The sequence below is a fragment of the Brassica napus genome, chromosome C8 (assembly GCF_020379485.1).
Source record: "Brassica napus cultivar Da-Ae chromosome C8, Da-Ae, whole genome shotgun sequence".
In the NCBI taxonomy this organism is placed as follows: Eukaryota; Viridiplantae; Streptophyta; class Magnoliopsida; order Brassicales; family Brassicaceae; genus Brassica; species Brassica napus.
The window spans coordinates 47,907,512-47,929,162 of NC_063451.1; the positions used below are offsets into that span (position 1 = coordinate 47,907,512).

Sequence of the window (21,651 nt, forward strand, 5' to 3'; positions counted from 1 at the left end):
CATATACTTTTCTTAGTGTTTCACTATGAGTAGTGCATCATGTGATTACTTTGTTTAATGCTTTTGAGTCTGCTATTAAATATTGGCTTATATGTTGCTGCATTCTTTGAATTGAATTGCAAAACAAGGGAACAAAAAGATGGTGGGGAGACGGCTTTTAAATTTGTTAGTTAGCCAGATTAGTCTTGTGGCAATGTATTAGGTATGGCGAATTAGTTTCTTATCAAAATGTTTTGTAACTAATGCAAATATGATGTTTGTCTGTATCAAGGCTGTTCTATCACGGGTATTATGCAAATGCACATGTGAACACCTGTTTTTAGACTACGTTATTTCTTCAATCTAATGTAAAATTCAAAATTCTATAATGCTTATATGTCACATCCCCTTAGAATAAAAGAAAAGAGGTTTATCGCTGATGGACACAAAACATTATTGTCTGTCTGATAGCGAAGGAATACGATAAAACCTCTTTTTCTTTAAAATCTTCTCTTTTTGAGTTGGTCAAAGTTGGCAACTACAAGTTTTGAGCACACGTAGATAATACATTTGGCTATTACAAATTATAAGGGACGGTGGCACTACACGATAATAAAACTGATAATTGTTATTTCATCACAAGAATTCAAATTGGATTTGGTTTCGTTTTGAGAAGTCATAACAAACTGATTGCTTGTAGTGTGATCGTAGTCATTATTTTATCAGTCTAATATGCATTTATTGTAGCCAATTATACTGCATCTAGAATATAAATTTTACATAGTAGTTGGCTGCTGACTTGCATCAACTAAGTCGGAGACCCTCAAACTCAACCAAAATTCTACAATTACAAGAAATAGTTTACATGAGAGATCCTAATAGTTCATAACCACCAGGACTAGAGTCACATTCTCCATCTACACTTAGTCTTACCAAATTTAGATGAAGTCTTCTCTATAAGTTTCATAGTTACCAAAAACATACCCAATCATCAACTTGTTTCTTTAATCTTCACATCACTCTCTTTGCTAATCACAATACCCATCAATCTACACGGTTCCGCGTCCTCTATCATATGAACCACGCTCCTCATCGTCGGCCTTAGTCCAGGCTGTCTCGCAGTACAGAGGATAGCAACTCTCAGCAACTTGATTGCATCTTCTCTATACATCTCTCCTATCTTCTTGTCCACGATCTCCATAACACTCTCTTTGCTCTTCAGATTGTTACTAACCCAATTCACTATGTCTTTGCTCTCTCCAAACTCCGCCTCTATCGGTTTCTTCCCCGTTACTAGCTCCATTAACACAACTCCAAAGCTATACACATCGCATTTCTCATTCACTTTCGACGAGTATCCATACTCTGCAACAACAACTTTAATGTTAAAAAAATAAAATAACAAGGTGGTTGGTTAATAAGAGTTTTAAAGTCTCATTACCTGGAGCTATATAACCATATGTTCCTGCAACGACATGAGTGGAATGAAGATCACCATTGTTGGTCTGAAGAATCTTGGCAAGACCAAAATCAGCGATCCTAGGCTTGAAGGACTCATCTAGCAATATGTTACTCGACTTAACATCACGGTGAATCACCGGCCTCTCGTATCCATGATGCAAGTACTCAAGCCCTTTGGCTGCACCAAGTGCTATATCATACCGCGTTTCCCAACCGAGATTCGACTTCTTGCACGTGTGAAGCATGTCGTACAAGCTCCCATTAGGCATGTACTCGTACACCAGCAAGCTCGAGTCGTCGCTAGTGATGCTACAATAGAGTTTCACCACGTTTAAGTGTCGTATCGAGCTTAGTGTCTGCACCTCTGTCTCGAACTCTTTAGACCTTCCTTCCTTCTCAGTTAGGATAGGTAACGTGCTGCTGAAGTTCTTCTCTGTGCTAGTACTAGTTCGAATGTGTTTCACAGCGAGTTCTTTACCATCGCCGAGTACTACTCTGTACACATCTCCGCAACCTCCTCTGCCGATTAAATTCTCTTCTTTGATCGAATCGATGATATCGTCTTCGGTGAAACTCATCTTCCTGAACGACTTTATACTCCAAGACTCGTGTCTCAACGTTCTTTTCCTTTCCTTCTTCTCGCTTTTCTTGAGGTACAAGAAACACACAAGAGAGGCTAGCAAGATCAGCGAACCGAGAACTATGCAAAGCACAAAGATGCGAGTGTCGCCGCGACGCGATCCTGGAGAGTTAACGCAACGGTTTAACGACTTGATCGTCATGCTGCAGAGTCCAGGGTTCCCGTTGAAGCTGCCGTTGTAAGACGACAAACTCAACGGGACGCGACCTGATAACTTGTTGTTCGACAGATCAAGAAGGCTAAGCCTTAAAGACGACAAGCTCTCCGGAATCTTCCCGGAAAGCTTGTTGTCGGAAAGATTCAGAGCATTGAGTGTCGGGAGTGATCCCAGCGTGTGCGGTATCTCTCCCGACATCGAGTTTTCAGCCATGTTGAGATCGCTGAGGGCCGAACACGATCCGATCGTGTCCGGTATGGAGCCGGAGAAGCCGTTGCTCTGCATCTTTAAACTGCTTAGCCCCTTCAGCTTCCCGATGGATCTCGGGATCTCCCCGGAGAACCGGTTATCATTAATCTCAACTTTAGTCAGAGCCTCCACGTCACCGATCTCCTCAGGCAGCTCATCGGAGAACTTGTTGAACGCTAGATTCAGCGTTCCGAGCATCTTCGCGTTGTTTATATCTCCCGTGACCGGACCTTCGAAGTTGTTCTTAGCTAAGTCGATAATCACCACCTTCGGTAACCCCCAGAGTTTAACCGGAACTGTTCCGGTTAACGAGTTATTGCTAACTCTGAACCGTTCCAGAGTCAAACAGTCGGCGTACGTCTCAGGTATGGATCCCGTGAGATTGTTTTGTAACAGAAGGACAGCTGTCATCTTCCCTTTCTTGCACATATCCGGGGGGATCGGTCCGGTTAACTGATTCTCAGACGCATCGATGAAATCAAAATCGGCTAGCGAACCGAGTCCTTGAGGGATCGGACCGGTTAGCTTGTTGGTATACAGAGAGAGATTGACTAGATATTTAAACTCTCCGAACTCGGGTGGAATCTCGCCGGTTAACCGGTTTTCGAAGAGCTGTAACGAAATTAAATTGGTTAACGATCTGAGCTCCGATAAATCTCCTTCGAGACTGTTCGTTGAAATATCTAAGAAAGTGAGATTCGTCATGGTGCCAAAACCGGGAGGAATCTTCCCGGTTAAGTTGTTGTTGTAAATCTCTAACCGCCAGAGTTTGTTGAGCTTCACGATCTCCAGGGGGATAACGCCGGTGAGAAAGCTGTCGGAGATCTCCAAGCTCTGAAGCTCCGTCAAGTCTCCGATTTTCGGAGGGATTACGCCGGTGATGCTGCAGTTGGACAAGTAAAGCCACGTCAGTTTCGTCAGAGAAACGATTTCTTCAGGAAACGGCGTCGTATCTAAGGGATTGTCCCCGAGGCTTAAAACGACGAGCTCTATCGCGTTTTGGAGAGATTTCCACGGGAAGGCGCCTGAGAACGCGCTGCTGTTTAGGTAGAGATACTGTAAGTGAGCCAGAGAGGAGAGATCAGGGAAGGGGCCGGAGAAGAAGTTGTTGCCGAGATCCAAGTACTTGAGCTTCGTGCAGTTGTTCATGTCGCTCGGGACGGGGCCCGAGAGTGAGTTGAATCCGAGAGAGAGCTTCTCGAGAGACATGAGATCGCAGAGGAAAGGGAACGGGAATTTTCCTGATAAGCCGCGGCGAGAGAGGTCAATCTCTGTAACGGAGCCGTTGGAATTGCATGTTACTCCGGCGAAGGAACAGGGACCGACGCCGGAGTTCCATGAATCTAGAACGCCAGGGTTTGAGTCGAGGAGAGATGATTTGATCTTGAGTAGGACTTGGAGGTCGTCGGAGGAAACGATGGAGAACGGAGAGAGGACGAGGAAGAAGAAGAAGAAGAATCCAAAATTACGAGACGCCGGAGACATGTCGAGAGAGACGGTGGTTGAAGTTAAGGTGGGGGGGGGGAGAGCTTTTGTTTCTTTCACATCGGAGAGAGGTGTGGCGCGATAAAATGCGTCGCCGCTTTGAAGCAAAGTTCTTATCTGCTGCTAACCATTAAATATTCAAATTTGGCTTATCTTGTGGACTGTGTATATTCTTCACTTTTATATTTTTTATTGATAATGACATCATTATTTTATATGGTGCTGATCTAATTACCTTCGATTAAACTATGGTCTGGAATCGTTGTTTTTTTAATACTGGAAGTATTCAGTGTTGAGAAAAAAACTATAGCTACTGGAATAATAATATGAGTTTATGAAGCGGGACCCTTGAATACTATTTTATTTTCTGATTATACAGCAATTGTGTTGAAATATAGGAGCATTTTGATTGATACTTAATATTATGTATTATTTTTCTTGGTTTTCTTTGACCATCCTTATAAATAATGAAACTGACAGAGAATTTAAAAATATTGAAGAAATGTGTACACAAAATTGAATCCATGTCCACAGGAGTAGGACCGTATCTACTTAATAGAGTATTGACCAAAAAGGCATTATTAGGTTGCAACTTTTTAAAAAAAAAAAAATCTTGTTCCCAAACATCAACATTATGTTATGGAAATGGAGTTCAATATTTATGTAACAGTTTTCATATTAAAGTAACATCAAGTGAGAACAAAACTAAACTAAATATATTATATCCCAAAAAACTATATAATATGTATGTTAGTAAAACTTAAATAAAAACAAAACCATATGAAACCAAAATTACATTCAATATTGGATTTCTTCTCGTATACTAACTTGAATTATCCCCTAGCATTTTGGTTTATTTTCGGTTAAACTACGAATTTTGGATAACCTAGAAAGCTTGCAAGATAATTTTACTGGTCTTATAGACTAACACAAGTTATAACTGTGTACTCACATATATTGGAAACCACGTTTTATAAAAGTCACTCAGGTTAGAATTATTATTGGATCAAACATAGTTTGATTTTGAATTAATCCAAAAAAAAGCTTCTGAATATAGAAGTGTGTACCAATGATTTTCAGTCAAATTTGTTTATTTTCATATTACATAACCCGTATTTTGGGTCCTATATTTTTTCTTAATGCACTTCCGAAATATGTATTTGATAAAGTAAATATTAAATATTACTCATAACAAAATGTAAAACTACATTCATATATGTATAATACAAACTTTAAAAAAAAACTTCAGTTAAGGTGTTAAGGCATCACCATACATGTGCTGATTGCATGCTTCTTGTGACACACGAGTGCAATAACATACCTTTAACCTTTTCCAAAGTTAATTAGGAAGTAGTTATGTGTCGCAAGACTCTCAACTTAAAGCAAATTAGTATTTTTATTCTAAAATGCAAATTTTATAATAAATTTTTGTTTTAGCAGAGTTTTAACTCTCAATAACAACAAAATTAAAGCAACCTTATAAGTGTGAATACATTAGATAGTGCAAATACTACTATAGCTTATAATTAAATTCTGCGGCTCCATTATTGCCATATATCAATAGTCTTTGCGAACTCTCTTTTTCGGTGGACTCTTCTTTATCCGACATAGATCAATAAAAAAAATTATATATTTTTGTTAATATATGTATAGCCGAGTAGGAAAATGAAATTCGTTTTGTCATATTCTGATTAGGTGGAGACAATTAATAATTGATTCCACGCCAGTAGACAACCAGCGAGTGCAAACAAAAACATGTATTTCAAATCTTTGAAAATCCGCAAGGAAAAACCCTTTTTCCTATTGTATTATTTGCCATAATAGAGTTTTTGTGACTAAGTGATGTAACTAGGGAGGGATAATATAAGATAGTCTAATACTCTGATTAAGCGCCAGAGTGTAATTACAAAGATGGTTTGCTCTTAACTAAGATATATATGTGCTAAAAGAACCTACCATAGAATAGAGTAGAGAGGAGTCGTTTGCCTAAAGCAATTCAATGTTTTCAAAAGCTGGCATTTTCATATACTAATTTCTATTATATTATTCTATTCGTATTTTGGTTAAATCATCCTCATTTGTATTCTGCTGACTCGTCCACATCTGTATAAACTGCTGGGAGATTGTCTCCTCAGCACATACTGATCAAACTGCTACAAGATAACAATTCGGAATGATATCAAAAATTTCAAATGAAATGATGACTATCCGAAACCAAGTTCTTTTTTTTTTTTTTGAAACACTCCAAAACAAGTTCGATAATATAAAATATAAAGATGTAAGGGCTTTAAACTTAAGTTAGTGGTAATGATTAAAAATATGTACTTATAGATCATAAGTTCGATCAAAAATTACATGAATAAACAAAGATGATGGCTCTGTGAATCGGTGTTTTCTTAATTTAGATTAGTTACTGTTTAAAAACAAAGATGACGTCGTTAAGGAGTAGACATGCTGCATTGCCGCATGCATGGATCATATGAAACAGTGACTAGTAAAGTATGAACGGATTATTTCTCACTATTATATAGTAGGATAAAACTGTATTGCATAATTCTATTCTGAAACTAATCAAATTTAAATTGATGCTTCGAAATAGTTTTGACCGTACCATAATTACTCAACGAATCTTTTTTGGTCAGTGAATTTTCTTCTTCGAATCATCATGAGTCTTAACAGTTTACTCGTCAAAAAGGCGATCGAAGCTTCATGGAAAAGAGGAGATTGGACTTAAAAAGCAAAGTTCTGAAAAATAATTTGTCCAATAGTTGAAGCCAAGGAAAAGACAAATCCTTTTTTAAAAGAAATAAATTTACTTTAATTTTTGGACAAGTGCATGCAACATGACGAGAAGATGTGCTTATCGTGAACAAAGACAGGGTGGACTTCACTTACCAATTTTTTTTGTGTATAAAATCTTGAAATATTAAAGCTAATTGCTTTGTTTCATACAAAAAGGTAATTACTTTATTTCTTTAGCTAAAGCTAGAAGTTCACTTAAAGAAAAAACTATCCAGTTATGTAATCCGAAGGCGACAAGAGAAGAATCAAATGGCCAAATACTTAATGCATGCTTACAACCGAATTCAATTCTTAGAAAAATGCAATGTAAATATGACATTAAGTTGAGATTCATCTTTCCTTTTCGTCAAAAGTATTTTATCACATTTAAGCATAACAAAAATATGGGATAATTATTGACACAACTTATCTGATTTGTCGGGAGTTAAAATATTCTCACTGTAGTTGAGAGTATATATCCCCAAGTCTTTGTTGTAGTGCGTCAATAACACATTAGGCTTCTCCATTTCGATACTATAATCTTTAAAAACCAGCAAAAAAAGGTTTTCATCTTTCTACTTGATTTCTCTATAATCAAAACGCTAATAATATAGAATGGTTTTCAGGTGAAAACGACTGTAATTTAGATATGTAAATCGTCGTAGTGCAAGCTAGATACTCTATCTCCAAGTAATTAATTAAATGAAAAGGAGATGTTAAGTTTTATCATTCATCTAGAAGGCATGGAGGTGTGAAAGCCGCCTTAGTTGACTTTGAATGAGAGTACTATCAATGTGGGTCGGCAACACCACGTTTTTTTACTTGTATATCGAAATTTAATAACCTCTTGAAATGTAACAGATTTAGAGGTCCCATATGCCCCCACGTTTAATATTTTTTTTTATCTTCTTATATTGGTTATGGCAATATACCAAACAAAGTGCTGTAATATATGATGGGATTGTCCTAGTTATGAATAAGTTTACGAGTGTTTGGCTCTAAAATGATGTGTCAAAGAGCCATTCATGATCCATCTTGCTAATTTTTGGTTATATAATACTATAATAGTCCTATCATGGCGATTTCTTGCTAATCATATCATGCCCATTACTATAGTTCTGTTATACTATCCTGAAGCCTGCTCTCAGTACCTGGCTGGCCCTGAACCGGTGAAAGGTTTGTTCACCAAACCAGATCACGATAATCCGGATGGTTCATTTCTACATTTTACACTACACACAATGACACATAGCAGACATTTTTCTTCAGATCTCAGGTTTCTTTATCAGAAGAATTAAAGAAATGAACTTATAATTTCGTTCAAAACAAAAAAAGAACTTATGATAACAATTTCAGAAATTTCAGTCTCCGTTGTACACATGTTCTCAGTTATAATTTACAGGTACGTATTAGTAAACTGGTACAAGCTTTATCCAAACAACAAAACAAACAGAGAAGAGCCCTATTTGGGTGCTTCCAACAAAAGGAGAGATGCATAGACCTCACAATCTTAATGATGTGTTATTATTTCGCTGGTAAACTTCTATGGCTCCTCATGGACACAAGGACCATAGACCCAACGCAGAGGGGGTTAGGTCCTAGAAGCTGAAAATTAGTTAGTTAGTCACACCAGAAGCCATTGGATGAATCCGACAAGGATCACACAAAGTAGTGCATCCCCTCCCACCATGCTCTCTTGAAGCGTTCCTTGCTTGAACTCGTCTGATTTGCATTAACCATATTTGTTAATCAACGACAAATGTTTACTATACTTTATTGTATTAGAAAAAAACATACTTGGTAGCAAAAAGAGAGGATATCATGGGAGAGGGATGGGCTTCTGAATCCTTGTTCGAGGAATAGCCAAGATGGCTACGATTCCGCCAATGAACCCTGCAGCTGCTCCAACTGCAAGTGCCGGTGAGTTCCCACCTCCAAATAGTTGGTCCCAAGGACCACTCCCAACAGACACAATTACCTGCAAACACGTAACACTTTTTAGTTAGCCACAACCAGCTAAAATAAATAAATGAGGTTTTATACTAATACACATGCTTCACTAATGCAGACACGTTCAAACAAGTATAAAAAGTGAAAAATAAAATCATAAACAATGAATAGCTTACCTGTGGGATGACTATAGCTAAATTCAGCACACCCAAAGACAAACCTGCCACAACAAAACTTCGATAAAAAAACACCACTTGTAATTAAACCAGTGAAGACATAATATTAAAAATAATACACACCTTGACCTAAGCCCAAAGACTCAATACGTATTGAAATCAACGCATAAGGAACACTGTAAGTTATCTGCGGAAGAAGTAACAGTATCATTAGTAATTATTGTAACTATAAAGTTAGTCAATGTAAGTATACTTACTGCCAATGGAATCCCCAGAATCGTAAAGATCAACACTGCAGCAATCACAATCCCAGCAGGTGGCTGTTCATGGCCAATGTAGCCAATATGATACGCAACGAATGAAGTAACAATCATCGCAAGAAAGCAAACAGCCATAATGATGTTTGACACCCCCCAGACAAAACCAGCCCCCCACTTTCTACAAAGCTTCTCCATAAGCACCGAAGTGATCCCAAGGAAAACAGAGTTCAACATCAAACCAAGCGCACCCATACTCACCCCGGCACTATAAGCACCACCTTGGTTCGGTTCGCCACCGTAGATCTCTCGACCCATCCAATCAGTATCAAACAGAATAAACGGGAACCAACCTATCCACGTCAAAGCCGTGACGAGCAAGATCATCCAGACGCTCCCCGGAAAATATCTGAAAGTGCCGAGGATCTCGGTGAGGAAAGCTTCGTCTGTTCCTCCTCCACTGGATTGTTGCCCGTGTGTTTGATGAGAAGGTGATGAAGCGAGAGGCGTCTCGTGAGCTGCTGTGATGCTTAGGATGGTGGTTATTGCGATGAAGACTACGTCTATGTAGAATGCGGACTTCAGGTTGGCGCATTCCACGTTGCATGCGACGGTCTTGGTGAAAGGGAAGACCTTGTACCAACCGTTGTATGATCCAGTAGCGTAGCCGAGAATGTTGCCGATGGCCATAAAGAGGGAGAAGTAGCCGTTGGCTACTCTTGTTCTGCGATTATCATTCTCTGAAAATTAAAAAAAAAGAGAATGAACAAGAATTAAAGCACAAACAGAGCAGTTATTTTTTTTGTAATATATATTAAAAACTGAAAGTACCTAGTCTAAAATTAGCTTTATATTTCATTCAAAAAAAATTAGCTTTATATTTTATCAAAAATAAATAAAAAGAGATTAGCATTACGAAAAATTACAAAAAAAAAAAACCAAAATGTCCAAATCCAAACACATTTAACGCCAAAATCTCTGGATCACTTCATCAAACTATGTTCTTCAAAAGAAAATTCATTCAATTCACAAGAAAGAAAAAAAGTTTATGGTGACCAAAAACCAAAAAGAATATCCCTTTTCATAGTGATTTGCCAAGCTTATTATAAAACATGAAAAATACTACAAAACAATTTGACTTTATAAACACTAATTATAATATCGCACACCACAGCTAATTCGAGCTATATGTTAGGGGATCAACTCGTAACAATATTAGTATTAATTATCCAAAAGATCATAAATTTGTGAATTTTTCAATGATTCACATGTGTGACTTATGTGAGTGTATTCACGAGAAACATTCTCAATACTTTAAATTTTTCAAATATTAAAAAAAAAGAAAAGAAGACAGCAGAGAGAGATTAATTACCAGTAAGATCAGCGAGGAGAGCTCGACAAGGACCCTGAGTCATATTATTAGCAACATCAAGTATCCAAAACCCCAACACGAACGCCACGATCGCTCTCGGCTTAATCTTCCCTTCTCTATCCCCACACGCCCACCCTATATCCGCCGCGTGTCCTATCACCAAAACCGACACCGCGATCGCCGCGGCTCCTGCGACTATAAACGGTCTCCGCCGCCCGTACTTGCTCTTGCACCTGTCGCTGCTGTGTCCGACGAGCGGCTGCACGAACAGTCCGGAGAGAGGACCGCAGAGCCAGATCACGCTCGCCCAGGCGTGCGGGATCCCCAGCTCCTGCACGTAGGGAGTGAGGAGAGAGAGCTGGAGCGCCCACCCGAACTGTATCCCGCAGGCCACGGAGGCGACGCGGAGGAGCACGCGCTTCGAGACTTTTGATCGAGGGGGTTGACGGTTGCGTGACGGTGGTGGTCGATGGTGGCGATCTTGATCGGAAGTAGACATCTCTCTCTAGCTTCACCGATTCTCTATGAGAGCACAGCACACTTGTAGGTGGTGGCAGTGGTGGTTTGCGAATCTACTTTTGGAAAGTTTAGGTTCGAATTTTTTAATTAGTTGGTTTTAGTGGGGCGATTTTGTAATTAATTAAAGTGATATCCGGGCACGGAGAAAGATGGTTTTTATGTTCTGTAAGGGATAATAAAAGACGGTTTTTTAAATGGGAATCATTTGGTGGGGGAAAAGTAAAGAGGCAATCGTCACATTCCCTTGGATCGTGGGATAAGAACGGTTCACTATACGTTTGCACAAGAGCGACGTCAAGTATATTTCAATAATTGTGAATTTGTGAGAGAATAAATCTTTGTTACGCTAAGCAGAACTAATTAATAACTAGATCCGACCGCGCAGATTTTTGTTTTCATTTATTTTTATATAAATATTTTGTTTTCAATTCTAAATTGGTATATATTATAATATATATATGTCAATCAATTTTTAAAGCATAATAAATTTACGGTATATTTTTTTCATTTAATAGATTGTTTCAAACTTTCACATGTATTTGTATATTCTTCTATATATAGATTTTCGGATTATTATTTCATTATTAAAATCATAACTATATATATAAATATTAGTAAAATATTGTTTTATTGTCATATTCAAAAATATTGTAATATTTCACAAATTTAGAAAGTTCTTAAAAAATTAAACTTTTAGCTTCATACATTTATATTATCGAGTAAATAATTAAACATTTAGTTTTTGTTTAATTTTTAAAATAAACTATATAGTTTAAAATTTATTTTCATTGGTTTAAGGTAGTAAAAATTAATCATTGTTAGATAATATGATTTTTATTATTAATTTTTTTTTTATAATTTTAAAAGTTAACATCGATAAATATTTAAATAATTAACGTATGGAGGTATAGTATTACAACATTAAATTATATCTATTTACTTTATACTATCTATAAATCCAATGGATCATCTATTGTTTAAATTCAATTATTGATAGTCCAATAAAAATTTCTGATAGGCCCAAAATTTAAATAATAAAATTAGAAATTAAATGTAACATGATTTTCTAGAAATAGGTCCATTAGGTCTAATTTTTAAAAATCACACATGAATCAAGGTTGTGACTTATGTTTTAATATATAAGATACTTCGGAAATATTCGCAAGAGGATTTTTTTTTTCTAAGAAAATTATATAGATATGATTAGGATGTTATTTTAATCGACCCATATGAAGTAGTTTAGAACAATTTCTATTGTAAATTCGATTTTATAGTTATGAGAATGACAAATTCCAAATTATAGACATTTAAGATAAGATGATATCGACAAATGATCTCTTCGCTTCAATCCAAAGTTTTATAAACTGGACATTGGTTGTATAATGAACATTAATATCTGAAAATCCTACCTGTATACACCTGTATTAACCTAATATTTTAACAAAATGGCTTATGGATTTAAGATGGAATGCGAATCCAAAGGATATTGAGTTGAAGGATTATTGAAAATTTGAAAATAATGAAAAAGATAATGATGTTATTGGTCTGTAAATCAAGGTGCAAGGACCTACTATGAGCCGTATACGTCCATGATTGATCCCATTACGTTACGGCTTAAAACACGAGGGTGCGAAGATCTAAACCAATCCCACTCTAAAGTAAGGACACGAGGGTGCCAAGATCTAACCAATTTCACTCTAAAGTAGCATCTTTTTATCTTTGCCTCTTAGCTTTACGTGACTATCATACTTTTAATATTTTACTTACTTTATATAGGCACTAACTAAATAGGGTAGGTCGGGTTAAATAGTTTCAGTTTTGGGTAATGGATGAAGCTCTTGATTTTTTCACAAAATCAAGTTTTATTGCAGTTAAATTATTTACTGCCCCTAGTTTCCTTTTTAGGACAAACGATGGGTCGCATGCAATTGAGACCCAATAACATGTGAGCAAAACTGTGGATCGCTTTACCGATGAGCCTAATTAATTATGATTTGGATCACAGTTCAAAAAGAGCTTCGCAGCTAAACTATTCAACTAATCAAAACTTGAACTAAGCCCAAATTCAGAACGAATGTAGCATACATTTTTGGCTCAATAAGATGTCAACAAAGCTCTAGTGGGTTGTATTATGTATGAGCCTAAATAATCCAGATAAGGAATACAAAACCACTGTAAAGAGCCCTCTTCTCTTCTTTCAAATGATCCAAAGAACCGCCTTAGACAGTTTTCTTACAGAAAGAAACAAAATGAATTTTAAATGTGTTGAGATTGAGAGAGCCGCTAAGAAACGCGGTGATTGACGAAAACGTGGCCCCGCGTAAGGAACGAGTCGAGAAGAATCTGCGTCCGTGCGTCGCGTAACCAACATGTGCAAGTACTGACATCCAAACGTTTTCAGTTTTTCACCTTTTTAGCAAAAGGCGTATCTTCACTTCTTTGTTGACGTCACGTTTTTTACAATCTTTTTACTTTTTTTTATCAAGTGTCAATATTCATGTAAAACTTGTACTTTCACTGACATCTTTGAAAGCACTAATATCACTGAATCACCATCATAACTGGACTATAACTTTAAATGGTATGCATAAAAGAGAGACCTACATGTTGAACATATGCACGTTAAAAGTATACTTGACTATAGTTTTTTGGTGCATGGCTTGTTAATTGTACTAGTCGTGATTTTAACTGCGTGAGAAACATAAAAAATTCGATACCATCTTTTCTTCCTTAGAATATTCTTTGGTTGCACGACACCCAACGTTGATGGAGTGAAAGATCTGCTCGAAAGAAGTGCAAGACAAGACAACTATAGAACTAAATTAAATGTGGACTTTGTAAAGAAGAAAAGATGGCGCGAGGCTGATGAACTAGTAACAGTCGTTAATGGAACATTAAGTTTATAAAATGATAACTAGACAAATGTATTGTAAGAGTTGATAATCACACCCTATTTTAGTTATTTGATTAAATCATTATCTTGTTATAAAACATACTACTGCATATAAATTTGGGCAAAATATTTTTTACATAATTATTTGACTAATCATTAGTTAACTAGAAATGACTTAGTAAACAATTATTTGAAATTATAGGTTATATTGTTGTGGTTTTGTCAACTGTAAGTGTTAGCACAGGTACAAAGGTACTCGAACCTGATTCCAATTTTTTTACAGTAGGTGATCATAAGACGCTGATCATCTGACCACACTTCACTCCCGACATAAAAATAAAAACCGACATATCATATAAATAATTAATTAATCGCCAAAGGAGATTTTCTTTGGTAAAGTCCAAAAGAGAGTATATAAATCTTTGTACACAAGCACGTTCCAAATACACATCGGCTCAATACTTGGTGACTACTCCAAAAATGCCAGTCACCACCAGCTCCCAAAGCTTCACCAGCTTCGCCAACGGCTGGCTGATTCGTCACAGGCATTTCGTCGAACAGCTTGCGTGCGCTTCTTCCTTGGACGAAACCAACCGCATCACTCTCCAAGACCAGCAATTTCTCGTGACCCAGTTCCTCTCTCACTGTCTCCAATACTACCAAGAGAAATCCTCCGCCGTCTCCGTCGCCGGAGACAACGTTTTCACTTTCTTCTCCCCGCCGTGGTTCACCTCATCATATGCAAGACTCATCCTCTGGGTCGGAGACTTCAAGCCTTCACTCGTGTTCAAACTCACTGACTCCTCCGTCGACGACCTCACCCGCCACCAGAGAGATCGGATCTCGACTCTCCGGGCGGAGACAAGGAGGAAAGAGAGGGATGTGATGAGAGACTTCGCGCTCGTGCAGCAGAGCGTGGCGGATCCGCCGGTGATGCTGGCGGCGAGAGGGGTGGGGGCGAGGGGGATGGTGGACGGAGAAGAGTCTGATTTGGAAGAGGCGATGGAGGTGCTTAAAAACGGGATGGCGGCGGCGATGAACGACGCGGATGAGCTGAGGTGTGCGACGGTGGGGAGAGTTGTGGAGATTCTTACGACGTCGCAGGCGGTTAAGGTGTTGAGGACGATCGGAGAGCTTCATCTTCGCTTGAGGGAGTTAGTGGGTTTGGAGAGTGAGTGACCAATAGTGAGAATGAACTTGCTCTGCTTCTTGAACATCAACCATGGATGTTCTGATCTTAATAGATTGTTTAAAAGCTTGGCCATTTGGTTGTAGTGACTAAAGTGATGTCATGTAATGTTTTTGGCTTATTTTGCTTCCAACGTCCTATGTAGCTTATGATGTAGTGCCAGTGGTCATGTCAATTTTAATAAGTTACTTAAATGCTGACATGTTAATTTTCTCAATACGTGTATTTTCATTTTTAAAAGAGACAAAATACTAGTATATAATTGGGAATAAATAGCAAAAAGGAAATGAATATTTTGCTTACAGTGAACAAAATTAGTACTATAAGGGTGAATTGTGTAAAGCTTTTGACAGAACCAGAGTTACAAATCGAAACCAAATCGACATCTAAATGTTTTTGATTCTGACTATCGGATACATACTACTCATAGAATTCGTAATTTATTGGCTTTACCTGATCCACATTATTTCCATGGGTAGTTGTTTAGTTTTCTTGGCTTAATTTTGTCTATGTTAGGCCTGCCATTGACTTCTATGGCTGACCCAGTTCACACAGCAGTTGGCAAATAAGGACTCATTGGAAGTCAGCTTAATGGGCTTTTTTACATAAGCTTTTTCATAAACATACAGAGTGGATGTGAGATACAATTTCTCCTCCGGAAACTCCAAGAAACACGTACATATACATGTTATAAACAACCAAACTGAAAAATCTAAATATATAGTCTATCTATCTTCCATTTTTTTCCTATGTCAAAGTACTATATGATTGAGTAGTTAACCAACCACATGTAAATAAATAAAATATGAAATTTGCCGGCCAAATTATTTAACAAAGCCAGCCCTTATTCAAAGCCTAGTTGTTCTTGAATTCTAAATTTCTAATATCCATGATTTCTTCAAAGTTGAATAAGGGAAGGCATAACATAAACGGCATGGGATAAATAAAACGTGTTGACCACACTCCAGTTACAACTCACAAAACTTCGATTCCTTTCACACTTCAATTATAATTTTTCGTCCAATTAAAAGCCTCAATTTCCGGGTCAACACTTTTGGCTTGACGAAACCATAACCCGGTTTGACCCGACCCGGGCTCACACCTGCTTCTTCCTCCTTTAATTTATTTGTTTGTTTTCTCTCCTTTCAACCTAATACACACCCCCATGATCCTAACCCCGAAGAGGTGGGTGGGTTTCCTCATTTGTCAACTCAAAATCATAACATTATATCCAAATCCCTCTTTGTCTGCTCGATTCCTGATTCTCTAGGATTCGAAATTCCGGAGACGAAGAGGAGGGTTGTGCGTGTGTGTAATATTGCTTGTAAACTCTCAAAAAGCCATGGCGGTTTCTAAATCCTTCCTTGTCAGCTCGAAGCTGGAGACTTTGTTATCGAATCCAAATGATCCGTCTCCTTCTCCAGCGCCGCTGATTAGGATTCCTACTTGTCCGATGAACAACAACGGGTCAAGACGTGGCCTGATCCAGAGAGCCCGCTGCGAGATCTCTTCATCCAAGGCAGCTAGCGTCTCGGCTCTGGAGCAGCTCAAGACCTCTGCTATTGACAGTACGAGTCTCTTCCTTTTGAGAATCGTGATTAGTTGTCCTCGCCACCGTCTCTCTGTTTTCCAAAGTTTCAATTTTTATTAAAGTTTCAATTTTTAATTAGATATTAGCCATTTTGATTCATGTTTGACGTAAAAGCAATCCTCTTTGAGCTTGTTCTGTCTCTTTGTTTCCAAAAAGTTTGATTTTTTTTATAAACTATTGGACATTTTGATTCATGTTTGACTTAAAAGCAATCATCTTGAGCTTGTTCTGTCTCTTGATTTCCAAAAAGTTTGAATTTTTAAAAACCTATTCGACATTTTGATTCACGTTTGACGTTAAAGCAATTATCTTGAGCTTGTTCTTTAATCCCTGAGCTGCACTCTAGACTCTAGTGGATAATTGTATAATAGTTCTGTTTTGTTTTTTAATTGATTGATTGTGACCAGGATACACGAAGGAAAGAAGCAGCATTGTGGTGATTGGCCTCAACATCCACACAGCCCCCGTTGAGATGCGTGAGAAGCTCGCTATCCCCGAAGCCGAATGGCCGCGAGCTATCACCGAGCTATGCAATTTGAACCACATCGAAGAAGCTGCTGTCCTCAGTACCTGCAACCGTATGGAGATTTATGTCCTGGCTCTGTCTCAGCACCGTGGTGTCAAAGAAGTCACTGAATGGATGTCTAAGGTCTCTTTCTTTCCCCATATAATGTTCTCTCCATCATTGGAAGATGCTAACATAATCAGTCCTGAGGCAAAATCGGATGAAACATTGGTCTTTGGGCCCCAAATTTTTGAAAACATTATTAAAAAAATATTGAAATCTTTATTAAATCGTGTACGATCCCCAAAATTTCAGGACCGGCATTGGATGCTAATATAATAATGTTTCTTTCGTTGCAGACAAGTGGGATCCCAGTTTCAGATCTCTGTCACCACCGTTTCGTGATGTACGACAAGGACGTGACGCAGCATCTGTTCCAAGTCTCGGCTGGTTTGGACTCTCTCGTCCTAGGAGAAGGTCAGATACTTGCGCAGGTTAAACAAGTTGTTAACTCAGGTCAAGGAGTCAATGGCTTTGGGAGACACATCAGTGGTCTATTCAAAAAGGCGATCACCGCTGGAAAGCGCGCTAGAACCGAGACAAACATCGCTGCAGGAGCTGTTTCCGTCAGCTCTGCAGCCGTTGAGCTTGCTCTCATGAAGCTTCCGGAACACGCATCATCATCATCTGCTAGGATGCTGGTGGTTGGTGCGGGGAAGATGGGGAAGCTTGTGATTAAGCACTTGGTTGCTAAGGGATGCACTAAGATGGTGGTTGTAAACAGAAGCGAAGAGAAAGTTGAAGCTATACGGCAAGAGATGATGCCGTCTGGTGTTGAGATTGTATACAAACCCTTTGATGAGATGTTGGCTTGTGCTGGTGAAGCTGATGTTGTCTTTACCAGCACAGCCTCGGAGTCGCCGCTGTTCTTGAAGGAGCACGTGGATAGTCTCCCTCCTGTTGAAAATGGGAGGCTCTTTGTCGACATCTCTGTTCCGAGGAACGTTGGATCTTGCGTCGGTGAGCTAGACAATGCACGGGTTTACAACGTGGACGATCTCAAGGAAGTGGTCGCTGCTAATAAAGAAGACAGGGCGAAGAAAGCGATGGAGGCTCAGGGGATCATCACAGAGGAGTCCAAACAGTTTGAGGCGTGGAGGGATTCGCTGGAGACGGTTCCAACGATCAAGAAGCTGAGGGAGTATTGCGAGAGGACGAGAGCTGGTTTGGTCGAGAGATTCATGTCGAAACATGGCGATGGTATGGACAAGAAGACGAGGAAAGCGGTTGAGGATTTGACACGGAGTGTGGTGAACAAGATTTTGCACGGTCCGATGCAGCATTTGAGATGCGATGGGAGTGATAGCAGGACGTTGAAAGAGACGTTGGAGAACATGCAGGCGCTGAATAGAATGTATGGACTCGATGCAGAGTTGCTTGAGGATAAGATTAGAGCGAAGGTGGAACAAAAGTAGAGATTATTTGTGTTACATTCATTTTTTTTTTCTTTGCATTTGTAGAGGTCACACATGCGTAGAGAGTGGAGATAGCTTCTGAGGAAGAAGATGTGAGAAGTAAACCATAATTGTTTCATTGAGTATGTGTTTGAAATTAAATAATATTTACATTTTCTTGAACCAAATAAACAAATATTAAGAATGATTCGATTTTGAAAGCAGATTGTAACCTATAGGTTCAAGTCAGTAGTTCATTTTGAAAATATATTATATGTAATTTTTTGTTAAGTGATCATAACAAAATTATTTTATTATGGATGTAAAAGAAAGAAAATAGCTAGACTTCTATTTTTATTACATAGTGTTTGTAATTTTAAAAGGTTCTAGATTAGTTAATTGGTAGACTCTCTCTCCTCTCTTAGTGAGAGATTTAATCTCTCGAAACCTCCAGCCTTCTTATCAAAAAAAAAAAAAAAAATTTCAGAAGGTTTGGAGATTGTTCGGAGGAACAAAGAGTCCGATGTTTTTTGCTTTCCGGTTTCGGTGTTTCCGACCGGCCCCTGCTTCCGGCGTCGCATCTGTTCCTCCGATGGTCGTCTGGCTTTAGATTCTGGGAAGCGGTGGCTTCCATAGCACCTGCTTCGCCGGCTTTGTCTCCGGGATTCGGCGGCTTAGTAGCGTCGTTTTCGCCGGCTATGTCTGATCGTCGATTCAAGTCCTTCACTTCTCCATCGACTCTCGATTTCATCCTCCAAAGGTCGGAGTTCTTTGAATCGATTGAAGACGATGGTTTTTTCTGAAAAGACGATCCGGTTGCGTTTGCCTTCTATGAAGACTTCTTCGTTTGGATGGTCTTCACCGATCTATCTCTGCTGATGGCGGAGCTCCGACGTAACCCTTCCGGAGAAAGTGATGGTTTCCGACTTGACGCGTGTCTTTGAATCGTGTGTCGATCGGATATGTGGTGGTCACCGACGATTACTTTTCTCTACGGTTTTTTCTATTGGCCTGTTGGCCCATGGAGTTTTTGTAGATGTGGCCTGTAGTCTAAGCTTTCTGTTTGCTTTGTGTTGGGCTTAGTTCTTTTGTTGGGCTTAGTTCTTTTGTTGGGCTTTGACCTTTAATAAAATTCCCGGATGACAAAAAAAAAGGGTTCTAGATTAGTCTACCATCTCTAATGGTAATTCTCGTAGATGCTTATCATTATTTTAATTATAAATTTTTAAAATTTTGTAAATTAAAAACTTTTTAAAGTTGCAATATTTTGTCATGTCCAATGGTACAAAACCTCTTATGGGTTTTAAAAAAAGATTAGATGTGTGAATGTTTCTTTTTTTAGATTGATTCTCAAATTCGAAAAAATCTAAATTTTCAAATCGGAACATCAAAATCTCAATTGAGATAGTATCCACGAAATCAAACATGATGAAGAAGAGATAATTAAAGTTTAGGAACTGTGTAAAAGAATTGATTTACCAAACAAATACCAGAGAGAGAGAGAGAGAGAGAGAGAGAGAGAGAGAGAGAGAGACCAATAAAAAACGGACATGCTAGAAGTTTTTTACCAATTCTAAAACTTTCTTTTAGAAACCTGTTACTATCATTTCTTTTCTTTTTAATTTATTTTTTGGGATTTTTTTTTAAAACATTTTCCTTACAACCTTCTGTTGGAGGTGCTTTTAAACGTGTGAGAATTTCTAACTAGAATATTTTGACATGTAACGAAGAAAAAAGAAAATATTTCGACATGTATTTCACGACAAGTGTCTTTAGCTGGCTTGTCTATTAAACAAAGATTGGAATATAAAGTTTCAAAGCTAAACGAGTAAAAAGACTAACGAGTATGACCTTTCCAGCTAAAGGCAATATTTACATTTTTTTCTTGAGAGTCTTTTGTCTCCTTTTTCTACGTAATTTGATCCATATTTGGGTCCAAGATCCTTTGAAAAATTGAATGAAAAATCAGCAGTCACAAACGTACAATCCAACTCAAATTAATACACAATAAGAAAGCACAAATCGAATCAATTAATTTGCATCATATAATGATATAATATTACCAAGCATAGAAATTTTACTTTTCATGTGATACTAAAATATTTATTATTACATAATTCACGTTTACAGGATAATCCACTGGTTATTTACATTAATCGTGATTGCAAGTCTCTAATCCCCTTTTTTCTTTGTTGTTGTGTTAAATGATTTTTCCTAAGATATGATCAGTTGAAATAGCTCGTTACGTTGCTATACGTTAATTAGTTATACCAAGTGAAGAATGAGTCAAATGTTTGACTTGTATTTGCATGAAATTTTACGTACCATTCCACTTCCACATGTGTGGTCTTTATAATATTTCAACTTTTCAAGTATATATATAGAGCCCATCATTTTGCTTGCCAATATCATCATTGAACACTACAAAAAAAGGATCATATTACATCACTTAAATAGAATCACAAAAATAAATGATACTATTTAGAATTACTTATTAGGAAATGATACAAAATATCTGTTTTAACATCAGTCATAACAAATGATGCGGTTATTAACTTGTTTGGCATCGATTGAATGAAATTGATGCAAATCTTTATTAGTTTACATCACTTTTTAAAAAATGATAGAAAATATGAGTTTACATCAATTAAATGATCGATACATTTATTAATTTGTATTAACATCACTTATTAAAATGATTCAAAAGTAACATCATTTTAATAAATGTTGCAAATTTGACATCAATGATAAAAATGATACTAACATAATTTTCATTAGTTACTAATATGTACGTAGATCATTTCTGCTTATAAACGATTTTTATGCTTTGATAAATAATTTTGAATTGATTTAATAAATAAGCTACATTAATTGATATTTTTAATTTTAAAAAAATATAACATATATATTGACTAAATAAAGAATCTGAAAATCTATATTTAAAAAAAAAACATTTTTATACTCACTAGAATACATATTTAATTAAAAGAAAG

General features: G+C 37.5%; 4 protein-coding genes across 4 annotated transcripts; 2 read left to right on the plus strand and 2 right to left on the minus strand.

The window, feature by feature from the left end:
* Window positions 1-808: 808 nt before the first annotated feature.
* Window positions 809-4,117, minus strand: LOC106420112 (receptor-like protein kinase 7). The gene is made up of 2 exons (XM_013860951.3): window positions 1,421-4,117; window positions 809-1,344 (listed from the first exon to the last, which is right to left on the minus strand). Exons 1-2 carry the CDS (start codon window positions 3,969-3,971, stop codon window positions 971-973), a joined length of 2,925 nt encoding a protein of 974 aa, XP_013716405.2. The 5' UTR covers window positions 3,972-4,117; the 3' UTR covers window positions 809-970.
* A 3,949-nt stretch (window positions 4,118-8,066) lies between these two features.
* LOC111198116 (sucrose transport protein SUC4) lies at window positions 8,067-11,391 on the minus strand. Its single transcript, XM_022714205.2, has 6 exons — window positions 10,508-11,391; window positions 9,136-9,875; window positions 9,002-9,065; window positions 8,879-8,922; window positions 8,550-8,730; window positions 8,067-8,474 (listed from the first exon to the last, which is right to left on the minus strand). The coding sequence occupies exons 1-5, from the start codon at window positions 11,004-11,006 to the stop codon at window positions 8,572-8,574; spliced, it is 1,506 nt and encodes a 501-aa protein (XP_022569926.1). The 5' UTR covers window positions 11,007-11,391; the 3' UTR covers window positions 8,067-8,474; window positions 8,550-8,571.
* Window positions 11,392-14,175: 2,784 nt separating this feature from the next.
* On the plus strand, window positions 14,176-15,327 carry LOC106420129 (protein RESPONSE TO ABA AND SALT 1). Its single transcript, XM_013860969.3, has one exon. It carries the CDS (start codon window positions 14,400-14,402, stop codon window positions 15,096-15,098), a length of 699 nt encoding a protein of 232 aa, XP_013716423.2. The 5' UTR covers window positions 14,176-14,399; the 3' UTR covers window positions 15,099-15,327.
* Window positions 15,328-16,217: 890 nt separating this feature from the next.
* LOC111212632 (glutamyl-tRNA reductase 2, chloroplastic) lies at window positions 16,218-18,841 on the plus strand. The gene is made up of 3 exons (XM_022714204.2): window positions 16,218-16,676; window positions 17,107-17,348; window positions 17,564-18,841. The coding sequence occupies exons 1-3, from the start codon at window positions 16,451-16,453 to the stop codon at window positions 18,677-18,679; spliced, it is 1,584 nt and encodes a 527-aa protein (XP_022569925.2). The 5' UTR covers window positions 16,218-16,450; the 3' UTR covers window positions 18,680-18,841.
* The last annotated feature ends 2,810 nt before the right edge of the window (window positions 18,842-21,651 follow it).

What these genes read in the sequence shown, in the direction of transcription:
- LOC106420112 (XM_013860951.3), bottom strand. Translation starts at nt 3,971, where the DNA reads ATGTCTCCGGCGTCTCGTAATTTTGGATTCTTCTTCTTCTTCTTCCTC. An exon ending in ATATGGTTATATAGCTCCAG is followed by an intron (nt 1,345 to 1,420) that starts GTAATGAGACTT and finishes TTGTTGTTGCAG; the next exon opens with AGTATGGATACTCGTCGAAA.
- LOC111198116 (XM_022714205.2), bottom strand. Translation starts at nt 11,006, where the DNA reads ATGTCTACTTCCGATCAAGATCGCCACCATCGACCACCACCGTCACGC. An exon ending in TCTCCTCGCTGATCTTACTG is followed by an intron (nt 9,876 to 10,507) that starts GTAATTAATCTC and finishes TTTAATTTTCAG; the next exon opens with AGAATGATAATCGCAGAACA. An exon ending in GTCTTTGGGCTTAGGTCAAG is followed by an intron (nt 8,923 to 9,001) that starts GTGTGTATTATT and finishes TTGTTGTGGCAG; the next exon opens with GTTTGTCTTTGGGTGTGCTG.
- LOC106420129 (XM_013860969.3), top strand. Translation starts at nt 14,400, where the DNA reads ATGCCAGTCACCACCAGCTCCCAAAGCTTCACCAGCTTCGCCAACGGC.
- LOC111212632 (XM_022714204.2), top strand. Translation starts at nt 16,451, where the DNA reads ATGGCGGTTTCTAAATCCTTCCTTGTCAGCTCGAAGCTGGAGACTTTG. An exon ending in CAAGACCTCTGCTATTGACA is followed by an intron (nt 16,677 to 17,106) that starts GTACGAGTCTCT and finishes GATTGTGACCAG; the next exon opens with GATACACGAAGGAAAGAAGC. An exon ending in TCACTGAATGGATGTCTAAG is followed by an intron (nt 17,349 to 17,563) that starts GTCTCTTTCTTT and finishes CTTTCGTTGCAG; the next exon opens with ACAAGTGGGATCCCAGTTTC.